The sequence below is a fragment of the Lycium barbarum genome, chromosome 11, assembly GCF_019175385.1.
Source record: "Lycium barbarum isolate Lr01 chromosome 11, ASM1917538v2, whole genome shotgun sequence".
Taxonomy (NCBI): domain Eukaryota; kingdom Viridiplantae; phylum Streptophyta; class Magnoliopsida; order Solanales; family Solanaceae; genus Lycium; species Lycium barbarum.
Window position 1 is genome coordinate 1,448,819 of NC_083347.1, and position 27,915 is coordinate 1,476,733.

Below are 27,915 nucleotides of genomic sequence, written 5' to 3' on the forward strand. Positions count from 1 at the left end.
CATTTATTTGTTACCTGCTTAATTAGTTATGGGGGATTATTTTGTACATACATTATACATACGAGTCCGACACTTTTGTAACCCAAAAAAAAAATTGGAACCAAACTAACCCATTAAAAAAAAAAAAAAACCAAACTAGGCTTCACGCACAGATTCTGTGCGTGAAACCCTTGCCTAAAAACCCGACCCAACCTTTATTCTTTCTCTTCTCTTCATCAAAAATTAAGGTTTTTTGCGTACTTTGACCGAAGATTAGTCACGTTTCAAAACACCGGAATATAAATATTTTATATAGAAATTAATATATTTTTTAGTGTGAAATAATATCGGTTCATTACATTAAGTATACATATACATTTTGATTGTCGTTTTAGGGGTTGTAAAGTGCTCCGAAGTACGTTTGAAAACTTGTTATATTTAGGTTTAAGTACCATATTTTATAGGGTGCGGATTCTTTTATGTCTTTTTTATTTTGTTATTGTATTGTGTAATCCTCACTTTTTGAATGTGCAAAAATAAATATAATATTTAAAAATAATTCATCCAATACGAGAGGTTCATAATAATTGAAAAATATTTCATTCAATTAGCAACGAAATACATCATTAAATTACAATAGACTTAAAAAAAAATAATCAAGTTCTAGACACTCTTCTACTTCCAGATGTGCTGCCACCACGAGAGTTTTGCCCACATGAACGCTTATCATGCACAAATTACATGTCGAGCACTTGCGAGAGTCAGTCTTTTCGCTAACGTCCATTTGATTGTGATAACGGGTTAGCTTGTTTTTTCCCAATTTACAGATATGGTTCTTGTTCGCAATCATAGAAAACGGCGCGGCTGGCCAATAAGCTTGATCACCAAGGGGACCGAATTGGCCGAATATGCTTTAAGGTATTTTACGACCTTATATTCCTCCGCCACATAATCATTTACATTTCTGGCCATTCTCTCAAAGCACCTGACTGCATGAGAACATGACATGTGGTACGTTTGCCACTTACCACAAGTGCATGATTGTGTATGCTCAGTAACGATATGTTTGTTTCCTCCTTTGCCATCGCAATAACCCGTTCTAACTTCATACACTCGTTGAACGACGTCATACTCGGTCATTTGGTGACCCTCTGCCTTTCTTTTGTAGCGCTCCATTTTTTTGTAGGGCTTTAGCATCCATGTTCCCTCGTCGGCTAATATAGCTATGGCCTGCCTTGTCCTATCCGCAAATCGCTCCACGACCTGCCTGAAAGTTAGTCTTACCTTTGCGGTGACAGGTAGTCCTCGAGCAGATTTGAGGAGTCCATTGAAAGACTCCGAGCTGTTCGTTGTGAGCATGCCCCATCTCCTTCCTCCATCAGCATAAAGAGTCCATTTTTCAACTTCTAATTTCATCAACCAAACATATGCCTCTTCACTCACTCCCCTTAGTAGCTCCATTTTTGCAGCCCATTTTCTTTGTTGATGCAGCATCACAGCCCCCCACATCAATTTGTTTACAGTGCCATTTCTAAACTTTGTTTGCAAATTAGCCTTTAAGTGTCTTAAGCAATATCGATGGTAAGCATGTGGAGGCTTCCACCCTTCCAGAGTATGCATATTGTGCAATATGCCTTTATGACGATCCGATAGGACACATATGCCCTGACGACCCTTAATAACATGAGTTTGTAGATGAGTCAAGAACATCCCTCATGTCTCGTTGCTCTCGTTGGCGGCAAGTGCGAAAGCAAGAGGGAATATTGACCCATTGGCATCCATACCTACTGCAATTAGGAGCTTAATGTCATATCGGCCATACACATGGGTCCCATCTATCGATATCACATTTTTGCAGTGAGCAAAACCATCAATACTTGGTTTGAATGCCCAAAAGACGAAGTCGAAAATTCGGCCCTCTAAAAGCCACCACTGTACAACAGTGCTAGGATTAGCATGTTGTAGAACCGCCATATACCCCGGCAACGCCTGAAAAGAGGATTCCCAAGTTCCAAAGATCGTTTCAAAAGCATGTCGATTCCCGAGAAGTCCCTTTCTCTTATTTATCATTTTACCATATTTTGAGTGGACCATGCCAATACAAGTTTTGATAGGCATCCTGCATAAGTTTAAACAAACAACATTTAGCAATGATATTTCAATTGCTATAAGATATATAATGTAAACGGTCAGATAAATTACCTTGGAGTTTCCTCAATTTGTTTAAGTAACACATGAGCAATCATGTTTATATCTAGATTACAATGATCTGCTCGACTTTGTCCCATATCACAAGTGTGCTTCGGGTAGAATTTTGTGATTTCCCACAGACCATCCGGCTTAGCAATTCCCCGAAGCAACCACCGACAGCCTTGAGTATGTCACCTACAAATTAGCCTCCATACCGATCTGTTTAAGTCATCAACCTTAAACTCCCTCATACCCTGTACACAATACATTCTGACAGCCCGTTGCAACATCTTTTTTTATGTGAACTGCATTCCCTTTGCAATGACGCATTGATCAGCCATGGGATTTTTTGGTTCAATCCACGTTTTTTGGTGACTGTGATAATCATCTCTTGTAAAGACAAATGCATCCTCACGACCTTGGAGACTGTCAAGATATGGAATATAGTCAGAATGCCATTGCATTGAGCTGTCAGGAATTGGGTTTTCGGCCATCGGAGGTGGTACGTGGTGTTGAGTTGGTTCTGGTTGGTTTTGGGGACTACAATGCGTATCTTCATCCCCTTCACTATCTTTATCATCAGTTACCTCTGCATTATTAGCTGGTTCATCGCCATCACTCTCTAATGTATCCATACAACTTGGACAATCAGCGCCATCTAAGAAAGGCCTCCTCCTGCACGATAAAAAACATATGTTAAATTCCAAATTCACAAATATATATATTTAGCATCTAGGTGATGAACCTACACATACTGATTATGAGCATGGTGTGGAGAATGATCCTCCTACACGATAAAAAGCATATGTTAAATTCCAAATTCACAAATATATATATTTAGCATCTAGGTGATGAACCTACACATACTGATTATGAGCATGGTGTGGAGAATGATCAACTCCACCAAAGTGAGAGGACTGCCTTGCATCCACAGTTGGTACCACTGACGAGTTTTGATAATAATCAACTGCACCGAACTGGGAATTATTATAATAATCAGCTCCACTGAACTGAGAATTATTGTAATAATCCGCTCCAATGGACTGAGAGTTCTGATAATAATGACTTGCTCCACTAAATTGAGATGACTGCCCAATATTACTCGTATCAGGTATATAACCCCTACAAAGATTTAAAAATGGTTATTTATCAATACATACAATAAACACGTGCTACTGCACAAAATAATAATATAAGAATGCATATTTACCAAATTTGATTAAATTGTTGGGTAAAATTTTCCAGCGGCACCTGGCCACTCAAAATACCCCTGTAAGAACTAAAATCTCCATACGTGTTAGCTTGACTGGGCTGTTGTTGCGGGACCTCTCTGGGTATCTTTTCAACATATATCTCCAGAACATTAAGGATGACTAAATGTTTTAATTCTTCTGGCGCATTCAAATAATCCCCTAAAGAATCATCATCATTGATATAATGCCTACCATAAAGCACTATACCATTGGAAACTGATTGTGGATATCTGCCCGTTATAGAGATTTCATACTCATTTGGACTAATCTTCATTTTTTCACATATGTAAGTGACTAGTGATTCATAAGACATTTCAAGTGGACATTTAACATGAACGTTTGGTCTTTTATTGTAACGAACTGTACTATTGTCATCAAGGTTAATACCATCCCAATATATTGAAACGTTAACTGGTGGAATATCTTTAGCCATTTTTTGTATGACTTAAGATAGGTTTTTTTGAATGACTTAAGAGACTTAAACTTATGAAATTGATGAGTTTTTACCTCGTCCAACATTCTTCTTAAATAGATTCATATTCACCCCTATTGCGCACAAGAACAGTGCGTAATATGAATTTAATTCAAATAAACGGTCAAAAATTCAGCATTGGGTTGTCCAATCGATCCTTTAGGTGTCATAAAAAAGCTGAAATTGGCATGTATAATGTGTTGTCAAATCATGTCCTATTGTGCATAAGAACATTGTGTAATATGAATTTAATTCAAATAAACGATCAAAAAATGCAGTACTATATATAACATGATTGACAAACAACTAGTATTCACTTTAAAACGAGTTATCATGACATTTTACAACCAATTTGGAAATCTTGATTCTATTACATGTTTTACCCCAGCAAAAATATTCGAAGAAATGGGTAGGACATGAGAACTAGATGATGATGATTTTCATTACTCAAATAATCCTAACAAAAGATTCAATCAAGAATACAATAAAATAATGAGAGTGGAGTGGAATTGGCGTGTTAGGGAGGCTGAAGCACTGGAGCAAACGTTAGCTTCAGTAGGGCTTAAACGCCCAAAAAAACGTGCTATGTCAATGCCTCGCAGAACTCCACAAGAGTTTAATTTTGCTCTTAATCGTTTTCGTGAAGAGAACAATCGGATGCAAATACGTTACCATAGGGTAGAATATAGTATACATGGTAGCACAAGATTTAGATCCAAGTGGGATTCGGACTGCGAAATGTCCGATGAATATTAATATTTTTCTTATAATAAGGTAAGTAGGTAGGGTCATAAAGACCCCCCCCCCCTGAGGGTACTTGGGGGTTTGCAACTATATAAGTATCCCTTTCTTTTGTTATTAGACTACACCATATTCAATGTCGAGTAGTAGAAACTCAGCTTGGTCTTTACTCCTTCCAAAAGAACCAAATAGCAGTGATGATGAGAGTTCAAATCATAGCAGTTTTTCGAGTGATACCAGTGATTTCAAACTAGACGAGCTAAATCCGCACCTTCTTGTAGAGCGTAATGATGATTTCTGCAGTGTGAAATATTCAGATCCGCGGGAATATTATTGCGGTTTACGCCGAGAATGGTCACATCGGATTGCCGAATCAGAACGTCTTATTCGTGACTTGAAAAATCTCAACGCTCCAATCCCAACAAGGTACTCACTAACCATGCCTCGAGTAGGTCCAGCAACTTGCGAGATGGCCGTACAAAGGATTACAAAAGAAAACAATAGAATGTTGGCAAGACGTTGTAGATTTTACATGCTAAAGTTGGCTGAAGAACAAGCATCATCAACCGGTAGAGAACTAACATCTCCTGAAAAAAGATGTGTGTTAAGAGATCGCCAATATCGTTCTGAGGACGATATCAAGGATTTCTATTCTGATGACGATTAGGGTCTATTTAGGCTCACTATCTTAGATTATGGGTCATTTAAGTTTCGGACTAAGGCTGTTAATTTGTATTTTTATTTTATGATGAAGTCATCAATTTGAATTAGTTTGGCATGTTTTTAATTTGCTTTTATTGTTAAAGTCTATTATTAATTGACAATTTAACAAAGAAACACGACTAAATTAGTACATAAAGGGTGCGGATTACATTATAGGGGAAAATGTACAACTAGTAAAAAAACATAATCCATAGAAATATTAAACTTAATAAACAAAATACATATAAATAATGAACAACAACAACATAGCACAAATAATCTTCCACAATTTATGTTTTTCTTTCAAAGCTATTTTCTCATGTTGAGCCTCTCTAAGTTTAGCCTTCAACAAAATTCTTTTTTTTTTTTTGGAATCGGTGAGCAACACCTCCAAACCTTCAATTTTTTCTTCAGCTTCCACAAGCTTAAATTGCGAGTCCAACTTAGCGGTATCTCTAGAGATACGTGAAGTCGCGGTATCTCTATCCAAAACTAAATTTTTAAAATTCGCTGCCACCGTTTTATCCACGTGAATGCTATCTTCCCACCGAAAGTATTTGCAACCGCCCATATCCTATAAACATTACAAGGAAAGCAGTTTTTTAAAGTAAAATATATGGATAACGTGAAAAAAAAACACTAAAAAATATAAAAACACTTACTTCGGGCACTTTACAACGCCAAAAAGGGCGACCCGGATTATCTTGGGTCTTTGATGTTTTTAGTTTACAGTAATAACTGCATTTGCAAATATCGGGTTGCATAGCAAACATTGAAGTTTCAAAACTTTGAGACATGTTTTTGGAAGTGCAAAAGTGTGTTGAAAGGGTGAAGATGGAGAAAATGAAAGAGGAGAAAGAATAAAGGTTGGGTCAGGTTTTTAGGCAAGGGTTTCACGCACAGAATCTGTGCGTGAAAGGACCAAACTTAAAAAGTTACATTTTGGTCCTTTCACGCATAGATTCTGTGCATGAAGCCTAGTTTGTTTTTTTTTTTTTTTAATGGGTTAGTTTGGTTCCAAATTTTTTTTTCCGAGTTACAAAAGTGCCGGACTCTTATACATACGCGATAAAATGTGAAATATACGTATTAACAGTATTCGAATAAGAGTTAAACTAACAACTCCTACATAACAATCTCTGCATATCTCATTTCCTCTTGTTATTCACCATATAACATGAATTCTCACATTATTATCAACTGCACAAATTAAATTAAACATCATATTATAATTAATTCATGTATAACTAGTACGTGAACAAAATTAAACAGACTCTCGGTAAACAATTTGATAAAGATAAATGTTCATGTCATGGAATCAAGAACTAATAAACATCTTGAATGAGCAAATTAAAACATATTGGAGATATATATATATATATATATATATATATATATATATATATATATATCATCACATAATGGAGCAAGTTGGATTATATGGATCATAAACGGGTTGGCATATTGGATAGAACTGCGGCACACATGGATTGCATGTTGGAGGACAAGGTTTTTTATCTTCCGTTTTATTCGGGTCGGGCTTCTCATCGGGTTTCACTTCTTCAATAATCACAATTCGAGAACACTTGAATTTCCTTCTTATGCAATGCATCAACTTGAAAAAATCGACTCCTATTCCAATCACCACCAAATGGCTTTTTTCCATGTCTATGTTCACTGATATTACCCCTGCATATCAATCAACAACTCCAAACGCATTATTCTGTTATTATAATGAGGGTATTTCAATGTATTTGATGTGACGAAAGTTATTTTTCCGAACATGCATATTTCTCGAAAAAAAAAAAAGTTCTTTAAGGATGGGTAATAGTACAATTAGCAAACTAATTACTCCATCCGACTCAATTTATGTGACACTCTTGTCCTTTTAATCAGTTTAAAAAATAATGATATCTTTCTATATTTAGTAATAATTTAACCTCAAATTTATCATCTTACCCTTAATCTTAATGAAATGATTTGTAACTACACATGTTCCAAAAGTTTTTCTTTTCTTCTTATACTCCGTGTCCAGTCAAGCACGCTCATATAAAATGGGACGGAGGGAGTACTGTTTTGATTATAATTCTGAGTTATAGTTAAAACTTAAAATCGTGATACATGACGTTAACAGTACACTGAGATAATTGGGAAGAAAAATAGTTTACACCCGTAAGTAATGGAAGTATTTTTCTCCTTATGGTTCAAAATTAAATGTTGATTAAAAATTAAATAACAGAAAATGACTTATATCTGAAATATATTTCGCATTATATCCAGCACACCCTTAATGTAGGAAGCATATCATTACTACTTAGCAAAAGTTCTCAGTGGAAAAAGGTTTTTTTTTTTTTTTTTTTAAAGTTATGCAAAAGGGAGAGAATTAAAAGACAAAAATACCTGGAGTTCTTACAGCAATCTGCATAGCCTTTGATCTACAGTGATCAGTGTTGAGAGGGAGATCAATCACAATCTTTTTCTGTTACGACATATATGATTAATTAGAATAGAGATTATAACAATGGAAGAAAAGAGACAAACTAATAATAATTTTAAAGACTTAATTACCTTCATGTTCTTGTGAAATGGAGCTTAATTTTCTGGTAGTCAAAATGATAATGAAAGGACTTTATATATAAAGAGACTGGAATTGTCTATATAGGTGAAGGTGATGATTGCAATATCGTCATCTCATTCTTCTATGACAAAGACAGATACCGTGTTCATGTATTGTATACTTCGTAGTTCGTACTACTTACAATTATTTCTTCTTCAAAGACAAATATAATTTTATTTCATCTTCAAAAGATAATATCATAATGCTTGTAGCCATAATTACATGACTACCTCAACGTTCTACTAATTATAAAAAAATAAATTAACTCCCAAGTCTTCTTAATTAAGTTGTTAATCAGCTGGCACGGAACAAAATTGCATGATTTTTTGAAAATAAGGAAAAGAAAATAATGACAAATCACAAATTGACTAGCTTGGAGATAAAATTTGGTCGTCGTCTCACCTAATGAATTATAAATTATAATCAATGTTTTACATAATAAAAAATTTATAGTAGAAACTTCAAGTTTTCTTGAATCCCAACATCCATTTATCCTATATCCAATTATTATACACTGTACTTGTTTTCTATAAAATACTAGGTTGGTCCCAACATTTTAACCAACTGAAATTCTTAAATTAAAAGTAATAAATTAAAAGCAACTAGTGCATTTCTTAAATAATAATGTCTTGTGCCTTTTCACCTCCTCCTACTCCCACGATCTTTACTCTCGCAAATTATAATGACGTCTTTTATATCGACTGAATTGAATGTGCTGATAATGTTTTGCAAAGTATATCAAGATACATGTTTTGTAGAGAAAATTGATATAATACACACAGATACACATGTATATGTGTGTATATCTGGACGGGTTTTTGGGGTTAGCTCACACATGATCACGACCATAGCATATATATGTCACCCAGAGCATAAGAGTTTGCTTCTCCGAGCTCTGGCTACGGAGGAAGGAACCGAAAAGGTGTTAAAAAAAAATGGTTGACTTTGTACCTTTATCATTGAGACTCAAGTGAAGCCCGTTTACTTACAATTTTTTAATATTAAGCCATATGGAGAATGTGGTCAAACATCATAGAGTACATATTATTTGAATGTTTGCATATATGCATAAACATACATTTATTTGTATGTTTGTTAGCATACGTATATGAACTGCTCGTAATTATGAGAATGCCCATCCGACCAAATCTCGCTGTCAGACATGGGGTGTGACGTGCGCCTAACCCATACGCCCCATATATCACGTGTTGCGCTCTTATCCCCTTACTACTAAACCAAAGCCCGAGGACAACAACCAACGGGCCTTCACTTGAGCGTAAAATTAACAGATTATATATATCAGTTGATAAAAAACTGACTACGCAGAATGTAAAATCTCAAACTACTCATTCTTGATTGTTGATTAGTAAGCAGAATATTGAGCATGTAGTAGTGAAAGTACAACTCACATAACGTACAATAGTAAGCTGAATATCGAAAGTTTCTACATTGTACCCTGGATGAATAAGTGGGAAGTGGGGAGAATTACTTAACAGAAATTGACATAAATGAAACTAGCTACAATACCTGGAAATAAAATCATAAAATCATGGTTAAAGTAAATTGACTCTTACCAATTAAGCCAAGTTTTATTCTTGGAAACACCACTTAGAATGTATCAGAACACATCAAACTACAAAGAGTATCACAGCATATTGCCTAATCAAATTTCAAGAGCATTTTAAACTTTGTTACACATATTTCAATCTTAACTTTACAAAACATTCGTCTGCGATTAAGTTCTTTCAGTAAAACAAAGAGACAGACATGGGGAATAATAGTTAGTCAACAACAGATACTTGCATATTCATGTCTACTACTTCGCTTTAGACACATAATTTATACTTTTGTACCATGTTGCTCACCACAGTCTTCGATCGGGATCTTGAAGCTTCTGTCATAACCTCGAAATTCTGGACAGGCTCAGAAAATGAAGCTCTTTCAAAAGTTTCAAGTAAGCTCCCGGGGGCCTCTCGATCTTAGCCCTGTACATCAAAGAAACATGCTGCAGAGCTTGACGAACTGAAACTTCAACACCAATTTCCTCTCTTCTTCCAAAATTTTCTTGAATATAACTGAAATACGGCTTAAAGACCCTAACACATTCACTTTTATTGTCATGCGTTGCAGGTAAACCCGCATAACTCAGAAAACCATTCTTGTCACTAATATAAGTTGGAGAATTTCTCCGGCCAATCCAACTTAGTGGCTGCTGGAAGGAGTAAATAGGAGGACTTATGGAGTTGGGAACTTTTTGAAATTTCTGAGGTGGTGCATATAAATTGTGTTTGGGAACTTTTTGAAGTTTCTGAGATGGCTCATGTAAATTGCGTTTCTTTTGTTTTGTCATTGGCACATTCTTACGAGACAGGTCGAGTATAAACATGAAGGTCTGGCACTCACCCAGGTGAAAAGGCTCATCACATTTTGGACCATCTCCCTTTTTGTTGTTGTAACCAGGGTAATTTTCAGCCCTGAATTCTGCACATTCAATACAAATCAAGGAGTTTTCTTTTCCAAGTCTAACAAGATCCCAACGGTTGTATGTAGGAGTCGTTTTATGGGCAACATGAATTTGACCACCGACACGCAAGACGCAACATCTTTTTTGCACTCCAAAGGAAACTTCTCACAAGATTCCTGTGCATTCTGCATAAAAGAAAAAAACGCACGCAATACGTTGAGAAAATGCAATATCCAGTGCAAGAAAAGAACAATTAAGCAACTAACCTAGAGGACAAAAGTCAATACTTTCAGCAAACGGAATTTATTCTGTTCACAGTATGATCAAATTATTGGCCTAAATGAACCAAAAAAACTGCTCACAAAAGATGAACATAATTAAATCATTTTACAATCTTTGCTTGTCTTACATTGAAGAAAACAATTTTATCTTACAAGTCCTTTACAAACTCTAATTACATATCACTTGAGCAAATCTTCAGCATTAATATACTAAACACCGTACCCCATTCCTATCCTCATCCTCAGTGGTACTCGACACTCATTGTGTTCGACGCAAATTTAGTTATTCATGACAAAACTGGTAAAAATGTAGAAGCGAAGATCCCTATTATAAGTTACATATACGATACCCTGCAATCATTCAACGAGAATGGATGAGGGGCTCGTGAGTATTTATGCTAAATATGAGTTCTTGGCGTAGAGTCTAGCCACAAATTTAAAAACCTAAACCCACCTCTATCCACCCTCAATCTTCTACTCCCTTTCTTTAAAAGGGTTGTATCTGTAACTCGACTACTTCACCAGGTACCTACTAGTATAACCACGGGTGGAGCTAGCATGTCAGCCACGGGTTCGATCGACCCAGTAGCTTTGGCTCAAACACGGTATTTGTTTTGAGAATCCATTGAATATGAATAAATTATTAATTTTTATTTTGATGACAAGGGAACCCGCAGGCGCTACCTTCGGGTGCATACAGGGTAAACCCTACACCTAGTAACTTAAAAAGATTAGAATCTAGCTCCATAAGCTTCAAATCCTTGCTCCGGCTCTGAGTACAGCTACTAGTTAACTCTTTCCCCAGCGTTTTGTCTCTACTAGGATTTGAATCCTAAGGTGTGTTTGGTACGATGAAAAGTATTTTCTGCAAAAATTGAAAAATATTTTCCTCCATACCAAACACACCCCTAGTCTCCCATAGTTTTCATCCACTCCCTGGAGTTCAAACTCCACCTTCTACTCCTATACATGCTATTTTCCTCTAACACCAGAAAACAATTTGAAAAAGATATTTCTTAAATAGTTCAAATTTTCATGAAAAGCATGTTACATACAACACTACAAGCAGGGTTAAAATCACATAATAAAAATGTATCCAAAAAGATAAAAGTGGGAAACATACTGGATAAGATGTTTATTATGCTCACGGCCATGAAACCCTGCATGAGGAAAATTAAAAATTATCCGATCGAATTTCCGGTTACTTAGATCAGGATGATGCTGCATTTTAGTTGCATTCACACCATGCAAGATACTTCCTCCCAAAGATTTCAACTTTTCTAAGTTTGATTCTGCATTCTTGTACATTTTGATCACAACATCTATTACAACCAGAACCAAAAAGGGTAAAAATTAAACAGCAAAAAATTACAACAACAACAACAACAAACATACTCAGTATAATTCTATAAGTGACGTCTGGGAGGGTAGCGTGCGCACATTTCAAAGCAGTTTGAAAAAAAAAAAGAGAGAGGAGAAGCCATGACACAAAAAAAAAAAAATCGTTCAGTTCAAGTGTCGTAGTTTGACTTGACATAAAGTTGAAGAAATAAAAAGCAGCTTTTGAATATCTTGTGGTCATAATGTATTAAAAAGTCTTTTACATTTTGTGATTTAAAACTTACTAAATATAGAAAGATACACTTTTTTTTTTTGTACAAATCAAAAAACAAAAGTAAGATACTAAATTAGGACAGAGGGAGTACTAAAGAAAGCATGACAGAACATTCTTGAACAATAAAAATTAAATTTTGCAAAAACCCCATCATAAATTAAGCAAAATATAAGCAGCCAGAAAGAAAATAGAGTGAAAATGAGTACCATATGATTGAAGAGAGGAAGCAACAATGTTAGAAGCGTTGCCAAAAGAGTGAGCTAAACATAGAGAAAAAGAGAAATCTCCTTCACCAACTAATAGTATTTGATGATATGAAGAGTAATGTTGTATTCTTCATTGATCACTTTTTGTTTCTCAAAAGGACTTTTTTCTGCCATAGCTGCAATTCTCAAAAGGGACCTTTTTCTGGGACAGTTTATGTGCCCAAAAACTTAAAAAGGAAATAAAATTTGAATTTCTTGAATAAAATTACGGATTTGACATCACCACATAACGATTTATATGAGCTTTCTTCTTGTAGCCTCCGGGGGGTAATACAGGAATTACAAGGCTTTTCATTTGTGCTAATCGGGGCCCTTAGTTTCTTTTGGAAGGAAAGCAAATAAGAGTTTTCAATTATTGTCTATTTATTATGAAATAAAAACTATGAAGTAAATACACAGAAAAAATATGTAGAGAGAATATGTAGAGAGATATCAGATTATTTTCCTTCTGCTCTTTCAACATTGCATCTGTGCATCCTATTTATAGGAGCAACAGGACATGGGATATTTTGAGATATTTTGGGATATTTTTAGATATTTATAACTTAATGGATATCCACTATTTGGGATATTTATAACACTCCCCCTTGGATGTCCATTAATAGATGATGTACCTCGTTAAAACCTTATTAAAAAAAAAACCCTGTGGGAAAAAGTCCTAATGAAGGAAAAAGAGTGCACATATCTAGAAATACGCTTTGAGAGCTGCCTCATTAAAAACCTTACCAAGAAAACCCAATGGGACAAAACTTGATTAAGGAAAAAAGAGTACAACACGTATTTCACTCCCCCTGACGAAGACCAAGATTCAGATGTCGGAGTCTTCGCATTCCAATCTTGAATATCATCTTCTCAAGAGTTGAAGTTGGCAAATATTTAGTGAACAAATCTGCACGATTTGTCACTTGAACGGATTTGTTGCACATCAATATCACCATTCTTCTGGAGATCATGTGTGAAAAATAACTTTAGTGAAATGTGCTTTGTTCTATCTCCTTTTATGAAACCTCCTTTTAATTGAGCTATGCATGCAACATTATCTTCATATAGGTGTTTTTGTATCACACTTCAAGCCACATCTTTCTCTGATGAAATGTATCACTGATCTCAACCACACACATTCTCTACTTGCTTCATGAATAGCGATTATCTCAGCATGATTTGAAGAAGTAGCAACAATGGACTGCTTGGTCGATCGCCATGATATAGCAGTACCTCCATATGTAAACAGATAGCCTGTTTGAGATCGAGCTTTATGTGGATCAGATAAATAACCTGCATCTGCATAACCAACAAGATTCCGTTCCAATGTCTTCGTGTAGGATAAGAGCTATATCTTGCTAGCGAATTAACAGAGAACGCTAAGTCAGGTCTTGTAGCGTTAGCAAGATACATAAGTGCACCAATTGCACTAAGATATGGTACTTCAGGACCAAGAAGCTATTCATTTTCTTTTTGAGGTCGGAACAGATCTTTACTCACTTCAAGTGAGTGAACAACCATTGGAGTACTTAAAGGATGCGCATTGTCCATGTAAAATCATTTTAAAACCTTCTCAGTATAGGCAGATTGATGGATAAAGATCCCTTTTGCGAAATGTTCAATTTTCAGACCAAGACAGAGTTTTGTCTTTCCGAGATCTTTCATCTCAAATTCTTCCTTCAAATATTCAATCGCCTCTTGGAGCTCTTCTGGAGTTCCAATGAGATTTATGTCATCAACATAAACAACAAGTATAATGAACCCTGATTTTGTTTTCTTAATAAAAACACATAGACAAATGACATCATTTATATATCCTTCATTTATCAAGTACTCACTTAGGCGATTATACCACATGCGCCCTGAACCAAATATGAGGGGAGAATTTATCAAAATTTATTGATCTAAAGCATACAAGTGCTATTGTATGCAATATATTATATCTCAGACCAACATCTGAAACTCTGTTCTCATAAGCAATGGTTTAGCTATATTATGGAGGCATTTAATGCCAACCAACTTAGATATAAACCAGCATTTATCAAGATGATTGTCTTGATTACATATTCTGAAAATTGTGCTTCCAACTCAATCATTTTGAGCGAGCAACTTCGTAAATGTCAAACTTCCAGTTGACAATTAACATACCGTCTCATAGATGCATCTATTTAAGACATCACATTACAGGTGAAGGGGCCCACAATTGCAGAAGCATGCATTCTGGACTCTCTGTAGCATCCCTTCATGGGCAGATACTTGCTTTGGCAGCTTGCGTGCTATCAGTTCCTTATGATATTCCCAGGTATGTCCATTATCTAATAGAGTTTCATACATTCGAATATTTGACTAACTGTTATCTTAGGGAGTTCCTGGAAGTAGCAATACATAGCAGGAACGACAAGCAGCTTTTTTTTTTTTCTAAGAAAATGGTAACATGAAATGATAAGCAGCATTTTAACTTGTCAAAAGATAAAGTAAAATAAAATAAAATAAATTGAAACTTAAATAACGTTTGAGATGACCTGATTAATAGGGCCAGCAATATGATAAAATATTAATTTGATCAAGTTATGCTGGTCCATACTAACTGAGTATGTGTAGAGATCATGCTTAATGTTTTGAAATATTCTAGAAGACAGTTTCTTTCAAGCAATCTTTTACAGAAGCGTAGATAAATCTTGTTTATGGACTTTACATTCCTAAGTTATTAGCTTCCAGATAAGCCATGTGAAGCATCCTAGCAGCAGTGAATTTGTATGGTCTACTTCCTAGAGCCAACAACGTTTGGGACTGTGAATGATGGACTTTCATAATTTACCTATCAAAAGAAAAGAAAATAATAGGCATCTCATACTTGGTTGGTATTGTCTATCTAGTGCATTAAGTGCTTGAAGGAAGGATTGTTGCCTTAGAATGGAGTTACACAGAAATAAAAGATTGAGATAGGTATTCCTTCTAATTGGAAAGGGTTAACATAGGTTGTTTCTGCCTTTTGTATTTGCTAGTTTTGCACGGGCGTGCAACATAGTAATGCAATTTGAAAAACCGATGTTCTATTTCTAGTTGATTTATTAATATAATCAAGTAGCTGAAAAATTCAAACTTGTTATAAACTGCTTGTACATATTGTCCGCTTTGGCGCACCTCACGGCTTTAAAACGCGTATATAAGTAAAGGCTTCAGGCCCTGCTTATAAGCACGCACACAATCTCGTGTGCGAGCGATGTGGGAACTTCAAGTTCACAACACACCCCCTCATCGCGAGCATCGTGCTGATAACGTGTTATAAACAGCTTATACATATTGTCCGCTTTGGCGCACCTCACGGCTTTAAAACGCGTATATAAGTAAAGGCTTCAGGCCCTGCTTATAAGCACGCACACAATCTCGTGTGCGAGCGATGTGAATATAAAATAAAACTATGAAGTAAATACACAGAAGAAATATGTAGAGAGAATATGTAGAGAGATATCATATTATATTATTTCTGCTCTTTCAACATTGCATCTGTGCATCCTATTTATAGGAGCAACAGGACATGGGATATTTTGGGATATTTTGGGATATTTTGGGATATTTATATCTTAATGGATATCCACTACTTGGGATATTTATAACACTCCCCCTTGGATGTCCATTAATAGATGATGTACCTCGTTAAACCTTATTAAAAAAAAAAAACCCTGTGGGAAAAATTCCTAATGAAGGAAAAAGACTGCACATATCTAGAAATACGCTTTGAGAGCTGCCTCATTAAAAACCTTACCAAGAAAACCCAATGGGACAAAACTTGGTTAAGGAAAAAAGAGTACAACACGTATTTCACTCCCCCTGACGAAGACCAAGATTCAGATGTCGGAGTCTTCGCATTCCAATCTTGAATATCATCTTCTCAAGAGTTGAAGTTGGCAAATATTTAGTGAACAAATATGCAGGATTGTCACTTGAACGGATTTGTTGCACATCAATATCACCATTCTTCTGGAGATCATGTGTGAAAAATAAATTTGGTGAAATGTGCTTTGTTCTATCTCTTTTTATGAAACCTCCTTTTAATTGAGCTATGCATGCAGCATTATCTTCATATAATACTGTGGGCATTTTTGTATCACACTTCAAGCCACATCTTTCTCTGATGAAATGTATCACTGATCTCAACCACATACATTCTCTACTTGCTTCATGAATAGCGATTATCTCAGCATGATTTGAAGAAGTAGCAACAATGGACTGCTTGGTCGATCGCCATGATATAGCAGTACCTCCGCATGTAAACAGATAGCCCGTTTGAGATCGAGCTTTATGTGGATCAGATAAATAACCTGCATCTGCATAACCAACAAGATCTGTACTACCTTTGTTAGTATAAAACAGACCCATATCGCTAGTTCCCTTCAGATATCACAATATATGCTTAATCCCGTTCCAATGCCTCCGTGTAGGAGAAGAGCTATATATTGCTAGCAAATTAACAAAAAATGCTATGTCAGGTCTTGTAGCATTAGCAAGATACATAAGTGCACCTATTGCACTAAGATATGGTACTTCAGGACCAAGTAGCTCTTCGTTTTCTTCCTGAGGTCGGAACGGGTCTTTGCTCACTTCAAGTGAGCGAACAACCATAGGAGTACTTAAAGGATGCGCATTGTCCATGTAAAACCGATTTAAAACTTTCTCAGTATAGGCAGATTGATGTATAAAGATCTCTTTTGCGAAATGTTCAATTTGCAGACCAAGACAGAGTTTTGTCTTTCCGAGATCTTTCATCTCAAATTCTTTCTTCAAATATTCAATCGCCTTTTGGAGCTCTTCTGGAGTTCCAATGAGGTTTATGTCATCAACATAAACAGCAAGTATAATGAACCCTGATTTTGTTTTCTTAATAAAAACACATGGACAAACGACATCATTTATATATCCTTCATTTATCAAGTACTCACTTAGGCGATTATACCACATACGCCCTGATTGTTTTAAACCATATAATGATCTTTGTAATCTGATTGAATACATTTCCCGAGACTTTAAACCAAATGCTTCAGGCATTTTATATCCTTCAGGAATTTTCATATAAATTTCATCAAGTAAGCCACATAGGCCGCGACAACATCCATCAGTATAATTAATGTGACATCTTCTGTTGTTTGGACTGCTGGCCCAATAAACATTACGTTTACCAAGATGGATCATTTTACTTGGTAATTATTCTACGTCAACATGCTTTAAGAGACGTAGAAATCAAATCCTCACAACCTTATACAATATTGCGCGCTATATTGTATATTGTCGACAAGATATCATGTTGTATCGGTTCGCAATTCGACATAACTTACTGAGATCTCATCACTTCATTATTTTCAGGTACCTGAACCTCCTATAAGGTTTATGAAGTGTTATGTCGTAGCTCTTCAAGAGCACATTGCCTCCTTATTATGATCATTTGCTCCTCCCTTTTTCAAGGATTATTATATTTGGAACCGATTGGTCTACCATGCTCCATGCACGCTGTAGACTTTGTCCTTCAGGGACATTAAGAGCATTTTGCAGATGAAATATGTAATAGTTGGGTCAGCAAATGCTTCCAGCATTTGACTTGAATTATCTGAGGATCATACTGATGATAATTCACAACATATTTCTTAGCTGCTTATTCTCTCCCCCTTATTTTAGTGACATATGTCCCCATTTTCTTTGGGAAAATTCATCTGTGTGCATCATGGTATATCCATTAATCATATACCGCACATCAAATGCTAAAAGATGAAAATATCTAGTTCCTGACCCTGAACCAAATATGAGGGGAGAATTTATCAAAATTTATTGATCTGAAGCATACAAGTGTTGTTGTATGCAATATATCATATCTCAGACCAACATCTGAAACTCTGTTCTCATAAGCAATGGTTTAGCTGTATTATGGAGGCATCCAATGCCAAACCAACTTAGATATAAATCAGCATTATCAAGATGATTGTCTTGATTACATATTCTGGAAATTGTGCTTCCAACTCAATTATTTTGAGCAAGCAACTTTGTAAATGTCAAACTGCCAGTTGACAATAAACATACATGTGACTGCCTTAAATAGATGCATCTATTTAAGACATCACATTGCAGGTGAAGGGGCCCACATTCACCTTATATATTTTTCAGAATTTTGGGGATTCAGTCCCAACATTAGCTGGTTTAATCAACTTATTATGAGAACAAGCAACACAAACAAATTCTTGAAGAATCTTCTAGTTCTTCAATATGTTTTTAATACTCAATTAGCACATCAGATTTAAATCAGGACGATCAAAATGGTCTTGTCAAGTGTCAACTGATAAAATTATCTGTACCCGTAAACTTCAAGTTTACTATCACGAGTGCTATTTCTTTTAATAAACTTCTGGTTTACTATTGCATGAAATTATATATCAATAAACTTCTGGTTTATCGTGGTATGTGATCTTATCATGCTTGGGTAACATTTCACTTGTGTATTTCTTACCGGTAGTAACTTGAAGATATTTAATATTCCGATCATTTGTAGTCTCAATATGATAACCATTTTTATTGTTAGTAAACTTCAGGTCTACTATAGTGTTCCATCGTACCAATTAAGATCTACGATGAATGGTATTATCATATATAACATCTTCAAGAGACTTTAATTTATTTATCATGATCAAATATTATTTGGACACTGCTAGTGTCATGATACTTGTAAATAAATAACTAGCTCTTCTGGAGCCTTTGATCATTAATTTATATTACCAAATATTTCTTAAATACTTCTGGTACCATGAAGCAAATTTCGACACTACTGGTGTCACGAAATAAACATTGAATTCTAAACTTCAATATTTCAAACATCTCCTTCAGGGAGATTCATCATTAACATCTGAACATTTTGTATCAAAAAGGCAACCACATAGTTATTAATTCCTTCAGGGGAAAATTGTTATATCCCGTATTTTTGAACGTCAGATTATTTGCTGAGGTGGGGCCCACACATCGAGATTTTTTTGGGACATCTGAAAAGTCATATGAATCACATATGTGAAGTTAAACACAACTCAAGAAGGACCCTTGGGCCAAATCAAAGTGGAAGTCCTCCAAACGAATATTTTTAAGAAAACGTTTTCGGGTGATCTGACTTCTAGGGGCAAAAAAGGTATTATAAGTTTGGAATTTGGAAAATACCAAGAAATAGAAGTTGTAGATAATTGAATTAGCTTTCCAACCATAGGTCGTGGGTTCCCAGGTGACATCGGTACAAGGAGATATGGACGTTTTAAGGTCGAAAGGTCAGTGGGCTAGGCCCAACTCGGGATCAACCGAGTTGGCCCAAAAAAATAAAAAACGAATTAAGGCCCAAAGGAGAGGGGTGGCCGGCCATCTTATGGCCCAAGCCCACAAAATTAATAAATTTCCCATGTGATAATTAATATAAAGGATCATTAAATTGTCTTGAAACATTTAGAAGTTTCAAGACAATTGAGAAAGAGAGAAACAAGAGAAAGAAGAGCAAGAATAAGAAGGCCATTTTCGGCCAAGCTCTAGACCAAAAAAAAAAAAAATTTTTTTTTTTTTTTTTCAAAAATCATTTTCTACCAATTAAAGGGTCCTTTACAACTTGGTGTAATTATTTTGGAAGAAAGAACACTTGTTTCTTCAAGTTGACAACTTGGTCAAGTGAAGAAGATTGTAGAAAAAGGTAAGAATTAATCCCTTTTTATTATGTTATGAAGGTTGGTTTATGTTGTAGTATGTAGAAATGAGTAGAATTTATGGAAATATGGAAGTTTACAAAGTGGGTGTGCATATATGTAAGTGGACATATATGTATATTGTTGTATAAATAATATGAGTTGAATTTTATGTTGTATTCTAGTTGTGGTTATGGTGAAATTTATATTGGAAATGGAAGAAAATGGTTCAAGTTGGCATGGAAAATTATTGGGAATAGTTATAGGAAATTATATGATTTTAATGAAGTTTTTATGTAATTATAGAAGTGGAGTTTTAAATGTGAATTATTATGTTAGTTGGTGAATTTGGAAGGATAATAGTCCATATTGGCATGAAAGATTGGTTGTTAAGTGGTTATGAGAAGTTTTGTGATTTTATGGTAGATTTATGTAATTATGAAAATGAAATTATTAAGGTGCAAATTATGATTATGGTTGATGAAATTGGAAGATGGAAATATGTTATGAATATGTAGATTGAAGATTTGAAGTTTTGGATGGATTATGGTTTTGGTGGAAAGTTTGTATATTTTGTGTATCTTGTGAATATTTGGTAGAAATGATATGAAATGCTTCTGAATTAGATTGTAATGATCTTGATTAGTAATGAATGTAAAAACATTGAGATTGGTTTGGAAATGTGAAGTTGGAACGAAAGCTACTGCATTATGTTGGAAAGAAGACTAGTTGTGTTATATTGTGTTTTGTAGTCATGGTTGTTGTCATTGTGTTGATAGTTTGGCCGGGTTGAATTCCCGGATTGTTGTTGATTTAAAAATTGGCTAAGTTGAATTTTGGGGATGGTGTATTTATAGGGGAGATGCTGCCCAAATTTTTGTAGACAAGTATTGGTTAAGATTGAAATCTTAAAGCCTTACAATTAACATTTGGTAATTGTGACCAAATTGTAGATTTTGGCGAACTTGAAACTTGATTTTGGAGACGTGTATGAATCGGAAAAGGTATGTAAGGATTCACCCTTCCTTCTATGGCATGTCTTAAACGTAATAAGTTGGATACGAGCCTCGGGGACAACTCTATTCTCCGAAATCCGCACCCAAAGTTTCCCCTTTTTCATTCAGTAGAATTGAATTAAATATTGTATGAAATGTTGAAAAATTGCCTAAACATCTAGAACTTGCACAAATAGGACCCGACTACCTTAAAACTCTCACAAGTGACGTCATGAAATGTAACGTATGTAAATCGTGTACGCCACCTCATTTGACCCGAGGTGGGTCCGTTATTCCCGGATTTTCTTAATTGTTTCGTTTATCGAACGATAAGTATATGTACATGTATATGGGGAAGATTGGGAAAGAGAAGGCGCTATAGACGCATAGCCACCTGATCAGTTGGAGTATGGTACATGATATCGTCCCGGACGCGGGATATATGGTTAAATGGATCGGAGCCGACGCCTCGGCAATATGATATGTTCTATGTTATATATATATGAAAAGAAATTTTTTCCAAGAAAGCAAAGTATTATATGTATATGGATCGGGCTACACGTGCCGCAGCAATACGTTATAGTATATGCACATATGGATCGGGCTGCACGTTCCGCAGCGCTAAGCATGCATGGTATCCGCCAACGTGCACTTATATGTACAGGTTGTGTTTCTACTTCATGACATGCGCTATATCTCTTTTATGTTATTATTCATGCCTTACATACTCGGTGTCACACCCCATTTTAATCCGGGAGTTAGCGGAGTACAACATATTGGTGATTCCTATTTATTATTTTGTTTTAAGGAGTCGCCACCTAATTGATTTTAAGGTGAATTAGGGCACCTGATTATTAACTAAGGTGAAGCTAGCTAAACCTCTGTTAATAGTCTGCTTAACCAGTATGATTCTAGGTAAGGGCTCTATATTATCCTAAAGGGAAGGGGTTAGGCATCCTTTAGAATCCGTTAACTTACGGTTATCCGACCAAACTTAGGTTAATTAATTAGGGCTAAAGATGCAAATATAATATTTGAAATTAAATAAAATAACTTATAATACTGCTAAAGTTTTAAAGAAAATATAAACTGTTTGCTTAAGATAAGATTTAGAGAAAATATAATAATTTACATAAAAGAAGATTTTAAATGTCATTTCGAATAAAACTTATAAAATTGCTAAAAAAAGCTTTAAATAATGATGCTTCTTAAAATAAGATTTGCATGGAATATATAAATAGAAGAAGAGCGGGTTTGCACAGTATTTTAATAGACATTTGAAACAAACCAAATAGTAAGATATTAATAATTCTTTTCTTGCGATTTTAAGAGCATGAACAAATATAAGGTAGCTAATGTGAATCTTAAATAAACTTATATTATATCAACATGATGATGTAGAAATGCTTAGACTTATTTTTTGCTTAGAAGACAATTATGACGAAAAAAGGACATGAGTTTCCCTCTTTTTCATTAACTTTATTAATTATACTTAGCCAAAATGATGTATGATTGATTCCAAATTTGAAGAGTTATTTGCGAAAATATGCTTGAGTTTACATTTATGTAACAGTGGTGTTTTGGAAATCAAAATATGAATTTATGCCATCAATTATTCTAGAAGCAAATATCATATATTCTATGAATAATTTAATGTGGAGAGAAGAAAAAATGAAAAAAAACTTATGGGATTAGTTATTGGTTTTGTTTAAACTAACTACCCATTACTAAAACTAAGCCTACTAATTATTTAAGATTTATCTAAACTAAGAAAGCAAAATAAACAAAGAATTAGTTTGCATAATACAAATTTATATGCACAAAATAAAATAAGAGGGTAATAAGTATCAAATGGGCCAGCCCGTTTGGGCACTGCTGGACCCATTTTTCTGTTGGGCTTTGGCCCAGCAGTTTTCATATTGTTGGGCTGCTGCTGCTGTTCCTGTGCATTGGGCTTTGGCCCAGAATATTGTTTTCTATTGTTTGTTGCGGGCAGAACTGGATACGGAGGAGACGTCGTCGGGCTTTTAGCCCAACACAGAGCAGGAGAAGAACGAGTCCCTCGGACTCGTATGCGATGGTCATGCATGAAACGAAAAGGGAAAGGAGTTAGAACCAAAGGGGTACTTCAGAGGCTACCCTAAGGACATATCAAAACAGATATACCAAAGCAAACATAATGGACAGCTATGGCTATGATCAGAAGAATTTCCCAGACGTTTTATCATGGTTCAAGTATATAACCAGTGATCCGAGCACACTCCATTAACATGTAGACTTAATTCTGAATCAGAAGTGATCATACAAAGTAATCCATCATATGGAGAATTGAAACAGATGCACTAAATTAAGGGATATTGATATCATTTTGATATCCTCTGGAGAGATTTAGCAGCCACATATTAAAGACCGAGATTATTTATAATCTATAACTATTTCACAACTTGCAGCATGGACATGACTAGGCAAAGCAGATGCAAAACTAAAAAAATAAATACATACTCCTGAATGGACAGTTTCAAGCATATGCAAGTGAATTATCAAGAGGCAAGGACATTTTTCAACTATAGAGACTGTTTCATTACACTTTATTCGACACAGTTCATATATATACACCATGCTTTTAAGTCAACAGCTCCCATATTGAACTTAAAACATGTTTTTGATTCTGAACCCAAGCTTCAATTTGAACAATCAAACAGGGGCGCTTAATAAAATATCCATCTTGGCCTTGTAAACAAATCTTGCAAATGCATTTGAGCATATTATTTCTAGTTTAATGAATCTTTCAAAAACTCATCTTAAATGAACACATAGTACATTGGCAAAAAAAGGCAACAAATCTTAGATCAATTGAAGCTTATGCTTAAGTACACACTAGCTCACAATTCTGGCTAAACAGCTGACAATTTTTTATGATGGTAAAAAAAAAACATGTAACTCTCGCTAGTGATATTGATTAATTCATAAGTTGCATAATTTAATGAATCATACACAACCAATGATATGGGTATAATTAAACAAGTTGTGAGCTTTAGACATGCAAGATTAGACCATTCAAGTATGCTAATATGATCTTTGAAGATGACTTAGGCAGATAGCACCTCATTTTCAGGGGTTAATCTAAGTTCAACTAAACCCAGAGAAATTAATTCTGTCAGAAAGTTTACCAAATAATATAAGACTAAACATAGATAAAATGAACAGTAGGCAACTAGGATGAACATGCACAATCTACATTAGGTGTGACTAAGATTGGGCATGTACACAATTAGGCAACCAACAACTAGCTGAGCTTATCCAGTAAACTACAGATTCAATACTAAACAAATATGGCTAAATGAGCCTGATCAGGTACAAATTTAAATAGAAATGATCATATAGTACACAACTAACAGTTTTGTCAACAAAGGACTTTAAACAGTATTACAGGACTTAATAGGGCATTGGTGCAGGTTTGCAGACTATGAAGCAACACACCAATAAAAGAACCATTCAGTATATCAAACACATAGGTCACAAATGATCTTGAACTTGACTTAACAGATACGGACACATCTCAGATATTCAAAATCAGCTTGTACACTAATTAAAAGAAAACAGACAAAGGGTCGAGTGTGCTAATCATGATGCCAAGCAGGAAAGCTTATGTATTATCTAACATGTATTTAACTAAGCTGATCAAATCCAGCACCCATTAATCCAGGTTTGACATAAGCAATTTACAGGCATAACAAATTTAAAACCATATTAGCAGGATGGATAGGCTTCTGGAATATAAATGAACACAGAACTCATTAGATGTCATAATAGTGAAACGACAACCCCAGATTTTAGAGGGCAAGCAAGGATTGTCACCACCCTTCTAAACAGTATGTGGAAGCAAACAAAATAGGCATTATAATGGTCCTTATTAGATCCTAATCGGATGAGATAGAGTCTAACCAATCATAAAAAAACTAATGCACATAAACACGATTAACAGGTCTCCTAATCTGAACCTACACATGATTAATCTAATGACAATGCTAACAAACAAATATAAGCACCGGGTGAATCTAAACTTGTATATAAGGCTAACATGCTCCCAGAATTAAAACTAAACAGGATCGAACATGTTTAATTCGACCAGAATAACTAAAAAAACACAATTAAAATACGACTACGCAAACAAATCGACAAAATAGCTTAAAACACTCAAACGATTACTAAAGAACTTGAAGGAAGAGAATTCACCTTCTTCGGGTGCAGCGAAGTGGATGCGGGGTCTTCGATTCACACTCGAACACCTCGAATTTCCGAGTTTGTGTAGACTCGGATGCGAAACAGTAACAGAAACAACAAAAGAGACTAAAACAAACGATCCAACGCTTCGACTAAAAAAAAGTGAGCTGATATTTAGGGGGAATTGAGACGGCTAGAAAAACACTCTTTTTTTTTTAAAGGGGGTTTCAGCCACTGAAGAACTTATAATTTCAGGGGATTTTCGAATCCAAAAATTCTGTTCCTTTGAGATTTTCTTTCTTTGCGAGGCAATTTTTTTTTGGGGTTCTAGCACCTCCCCTTGAGGGATTTCCCCCTACCCTCTATTTATAGGGTTTTTTGCTTAAAAAGGAAAGAGGAGCGGGGAAGGGAAGTGCGGAGGTGGGGAATAGAAAGAGGTGGGAGACAGAGAGAGGAAAACAGGGAGAAGTGGGAGCGGAGAAGAAGGAGGGAAAGGGGGTGAGTGGGGAGCGGCGTGAGAGGCGGGAAAGAGGAGATAGCGGCTAGGGTTTTCAGGGGAGGAAAGAGATGGAGAGGAAAGGAAGAAGAAGAGGCGGAAGAGGAAAAAAATGAGGGAACCCTTTTTAGGGTTTCCCTTATTTTGATGAAAATATATCGGACCCGGTCCATTTGTGGACCGGGTCAATTTTAGACTGGGTTCTGAAAAGATGGACTAGTGAATTAAAACATGCACTGGTCTAAAAAAAAATTGAGATAAAAACATGGCCTAGTCCAAAAATATTAGGAATTAATCGGACTTTGATTTGAGGTCCGGTAAGTCCAAATACGGACTGAGTGCAAGAAATAGTTTGACTTCTAAATTTGAATAAGAGACACATTTTGATTAACGATGTACTAAGGGTGCCAAAATATCACCTAATACATAAATATGTAATTATAAAAAAGACCCGGGTAAAAATTATATGATGTCGCAAATGACCGTGCAATAATATTTAATAACAAACGCTATCATTAAAATGTGCGAAGTAAATGCGATGCGTATGCGGAAGTTGGTAGAAACGTTGAGAAATGCAAGTTTGAATAATACTAAATAATATCAGCAAATAAATAGCGGTAGTAATACTGCTAATAACAATAATGATAATGGTAATAATGATAATAGTGATAAAAAATAATAATAGATATAATAATAATAATAGTAATAACAAATATTGATAATTAAAAATGATAATAATTAATAATAATAAAGATGATAATAATTAATAATAAAATAATAATAATAAATAACAATTATTGATAGTGGCAAAATGTTAATAAATTAATAATAATAACAATAATAGTGGTAATAATAAGATAATAATGATAATAATAAGAAATAATAATGATGATAATAATAATAATAAATAAAAATTATTGATAAAACAATGATAATAATTAATAATAAAATAACGATGATAATGATGATTAATAATTGATAAAAAATAACGCTGATAATAATGATTAGTAATTAATAATAATAATAATAATAATAATAATAATAATAATAATGGAAATAACAAGAAATAATAATTAATGACAATTAGTAATAAAATGATAATTTAAGAATAATAATAACAATAATAATAATAATAATAGTAATAATTATAATAATAATAATAATAACTGCAGCGGAATAATAAAACGTGGGTGTTAATAAAAGACTAATAATTATAGTAAAATTTAAATGCATATTTTTTAATTTCTCAAAACACTAGAAGTATTAATAGGTATTTCGGGGGAGAGGCGGGACAAAATTGGGTGTCAACACTCGGTACATTACTCGTACTGACGTCCCTTCTTGTGGACGCTGCGTTTCATGCCACGCAGGTCAACAGGTAGACAGATTTGACTCTTAGAAGCTCCATCAGCAGTACTGTGGCAGCGCTCCAGTTGTTCCGGAGCCTCAGTTTCTTGGTACTACTTTTGTGTACATATTCGGGCACGGTAGAACCGGTCCTTCTTGTATATGTAGATGTACTTTGTTTAGAGGCTCGTAGACAGATATGTACAGTCAGATGTTTTGTACTTTTGTGGTCCTCGTCGTTGTATAATGTGCTAGCAAAGTTTATAAGTCCATGTCTACAATTATGCCATTAATGTTAGCGTTAAGCAACAGAAAAAAAAAGATACGGTATAGTCTATACGGCCCACCTAGTAGTAAAAGTACGATACGAGATAAGGGGTGCTCGGTACAAGTATCGGGTACCCGTCGCGGCCCCTAGTTGGGTCGTGACAAAAATACATTAATTGTTGTTTCCTTCGAGGAAATCAATAACAACTAACCATAATATATTAATGTGGTTATAGCAGAACCATTCTACTCTGCTCCCTTTTCCTTAGAATGATACTTTGATAAAATTATTTAAGATGTTTCTGCGTACGACAGGTACGTGTTGCTATG

General features: G+C 35.0%; 2 protein-coding genes and 1 long non-coding RNA gene across 3 annotated transcripts; 1 reads left to right on the forward strand and 2 right to left on the reverse strand.

Annotated features, from left to right (window-relative positions):
- Positions 1 to 6,751: 6,751 nt before the first annotated feature.
- On the reverse strand, positions 6,752 to 7,911 carry LOC132617458 (heavy metal-associated isoprenylated plant protein 47-like). The gene is made up of 3 exons (XM_060332457.1): positions 7,906 to 7,911; positions 7,738 to 7,816; positions 6,752 to 7,026 (listed from the first exon to the last, which is right to left on the reverse strand). The coding sequence occupies exons 1-3, from the start codon at positions 7,909 to 7,911 to the stop codon at positions 6,752 to 6,754; spliced, it is 360 nt and encodes a 119-aa protein (XP_060188440.1).
- Positions 7,912 to 9,519: 1,608 nt separating this feature from the next.
- Positions 9,520 to 15,373, reverse strand: LOC132617459 (heavy metal-associated isoprenylated plant protein 41-like). The gene is made up of 4 exons (XM_060332458.1): positions 15,258 to 15,373; positions 12,521 to 12,648; positions 11,823 to 12,021; positions 9,520 to 10,557 (listed from the first exon to the last, which is right to left on the reverse strand). Exons 1-4 carry the CDS (start codon positions 15,371 to 15,373, stop codon positions 9,852 to 9,854), a joined length of 1,149 nt encoding a protein of 382 aa, XP_060188441.1. The 3' UTR covers positions 9,520 to 9,851.
- Positions 15,374 to 19,535: 4,162 nt separating this feature from the next.
- On the forward strand, positions 19,536 to 27,696 carry LOC132618359 (uncharacterized). Its single transcript, XR_009574071.1, has 3 exons — positions 19,536 to 20,264; positions 21,210 to 21,260; positions 27,342 to 27,696. It is a non-coding gene; the product is annotated as an uncharacterized LOC132618359 (long non-coding RNA).
- Positions 27,697 to 27,915: the final 219 nt, after the last annotated feature.

Bases quoted from the DNA above. Each gene is read 5' to 3' on its own strand.
- LOC132617458 (XM_060332457.1), bottom strand. The intron at 7,027-7,737 runs GTATTTTTGTCT...ATTGATATGCAG, and splicing joins GATTGCTGTAAGAACTCCAG to GGGTAATATCAGTGAACATA.
- LOC132617459 (XM_060332458.1), bottom strand. From the start codon at position 15,373: ATGAAAGTCCATCATTCACAGTCCCAAACGTTGTTGGCTCTAGGAAGT. The intron at 12,022-12,520 runs GTACTCATTTTC...TGGTTGTAATAG, and splicing joins TTCCTCTCTTCAATCATATG to ATGTTGTGATCAAAATGTAC. The intron at 10,558-11,822 runs GTATGTTTCCCA...AGTGCAAAAAAG, and splicing joins CATAATAAACATCTTATCCA to ATGTTGCGTCTTGCGTGTCG.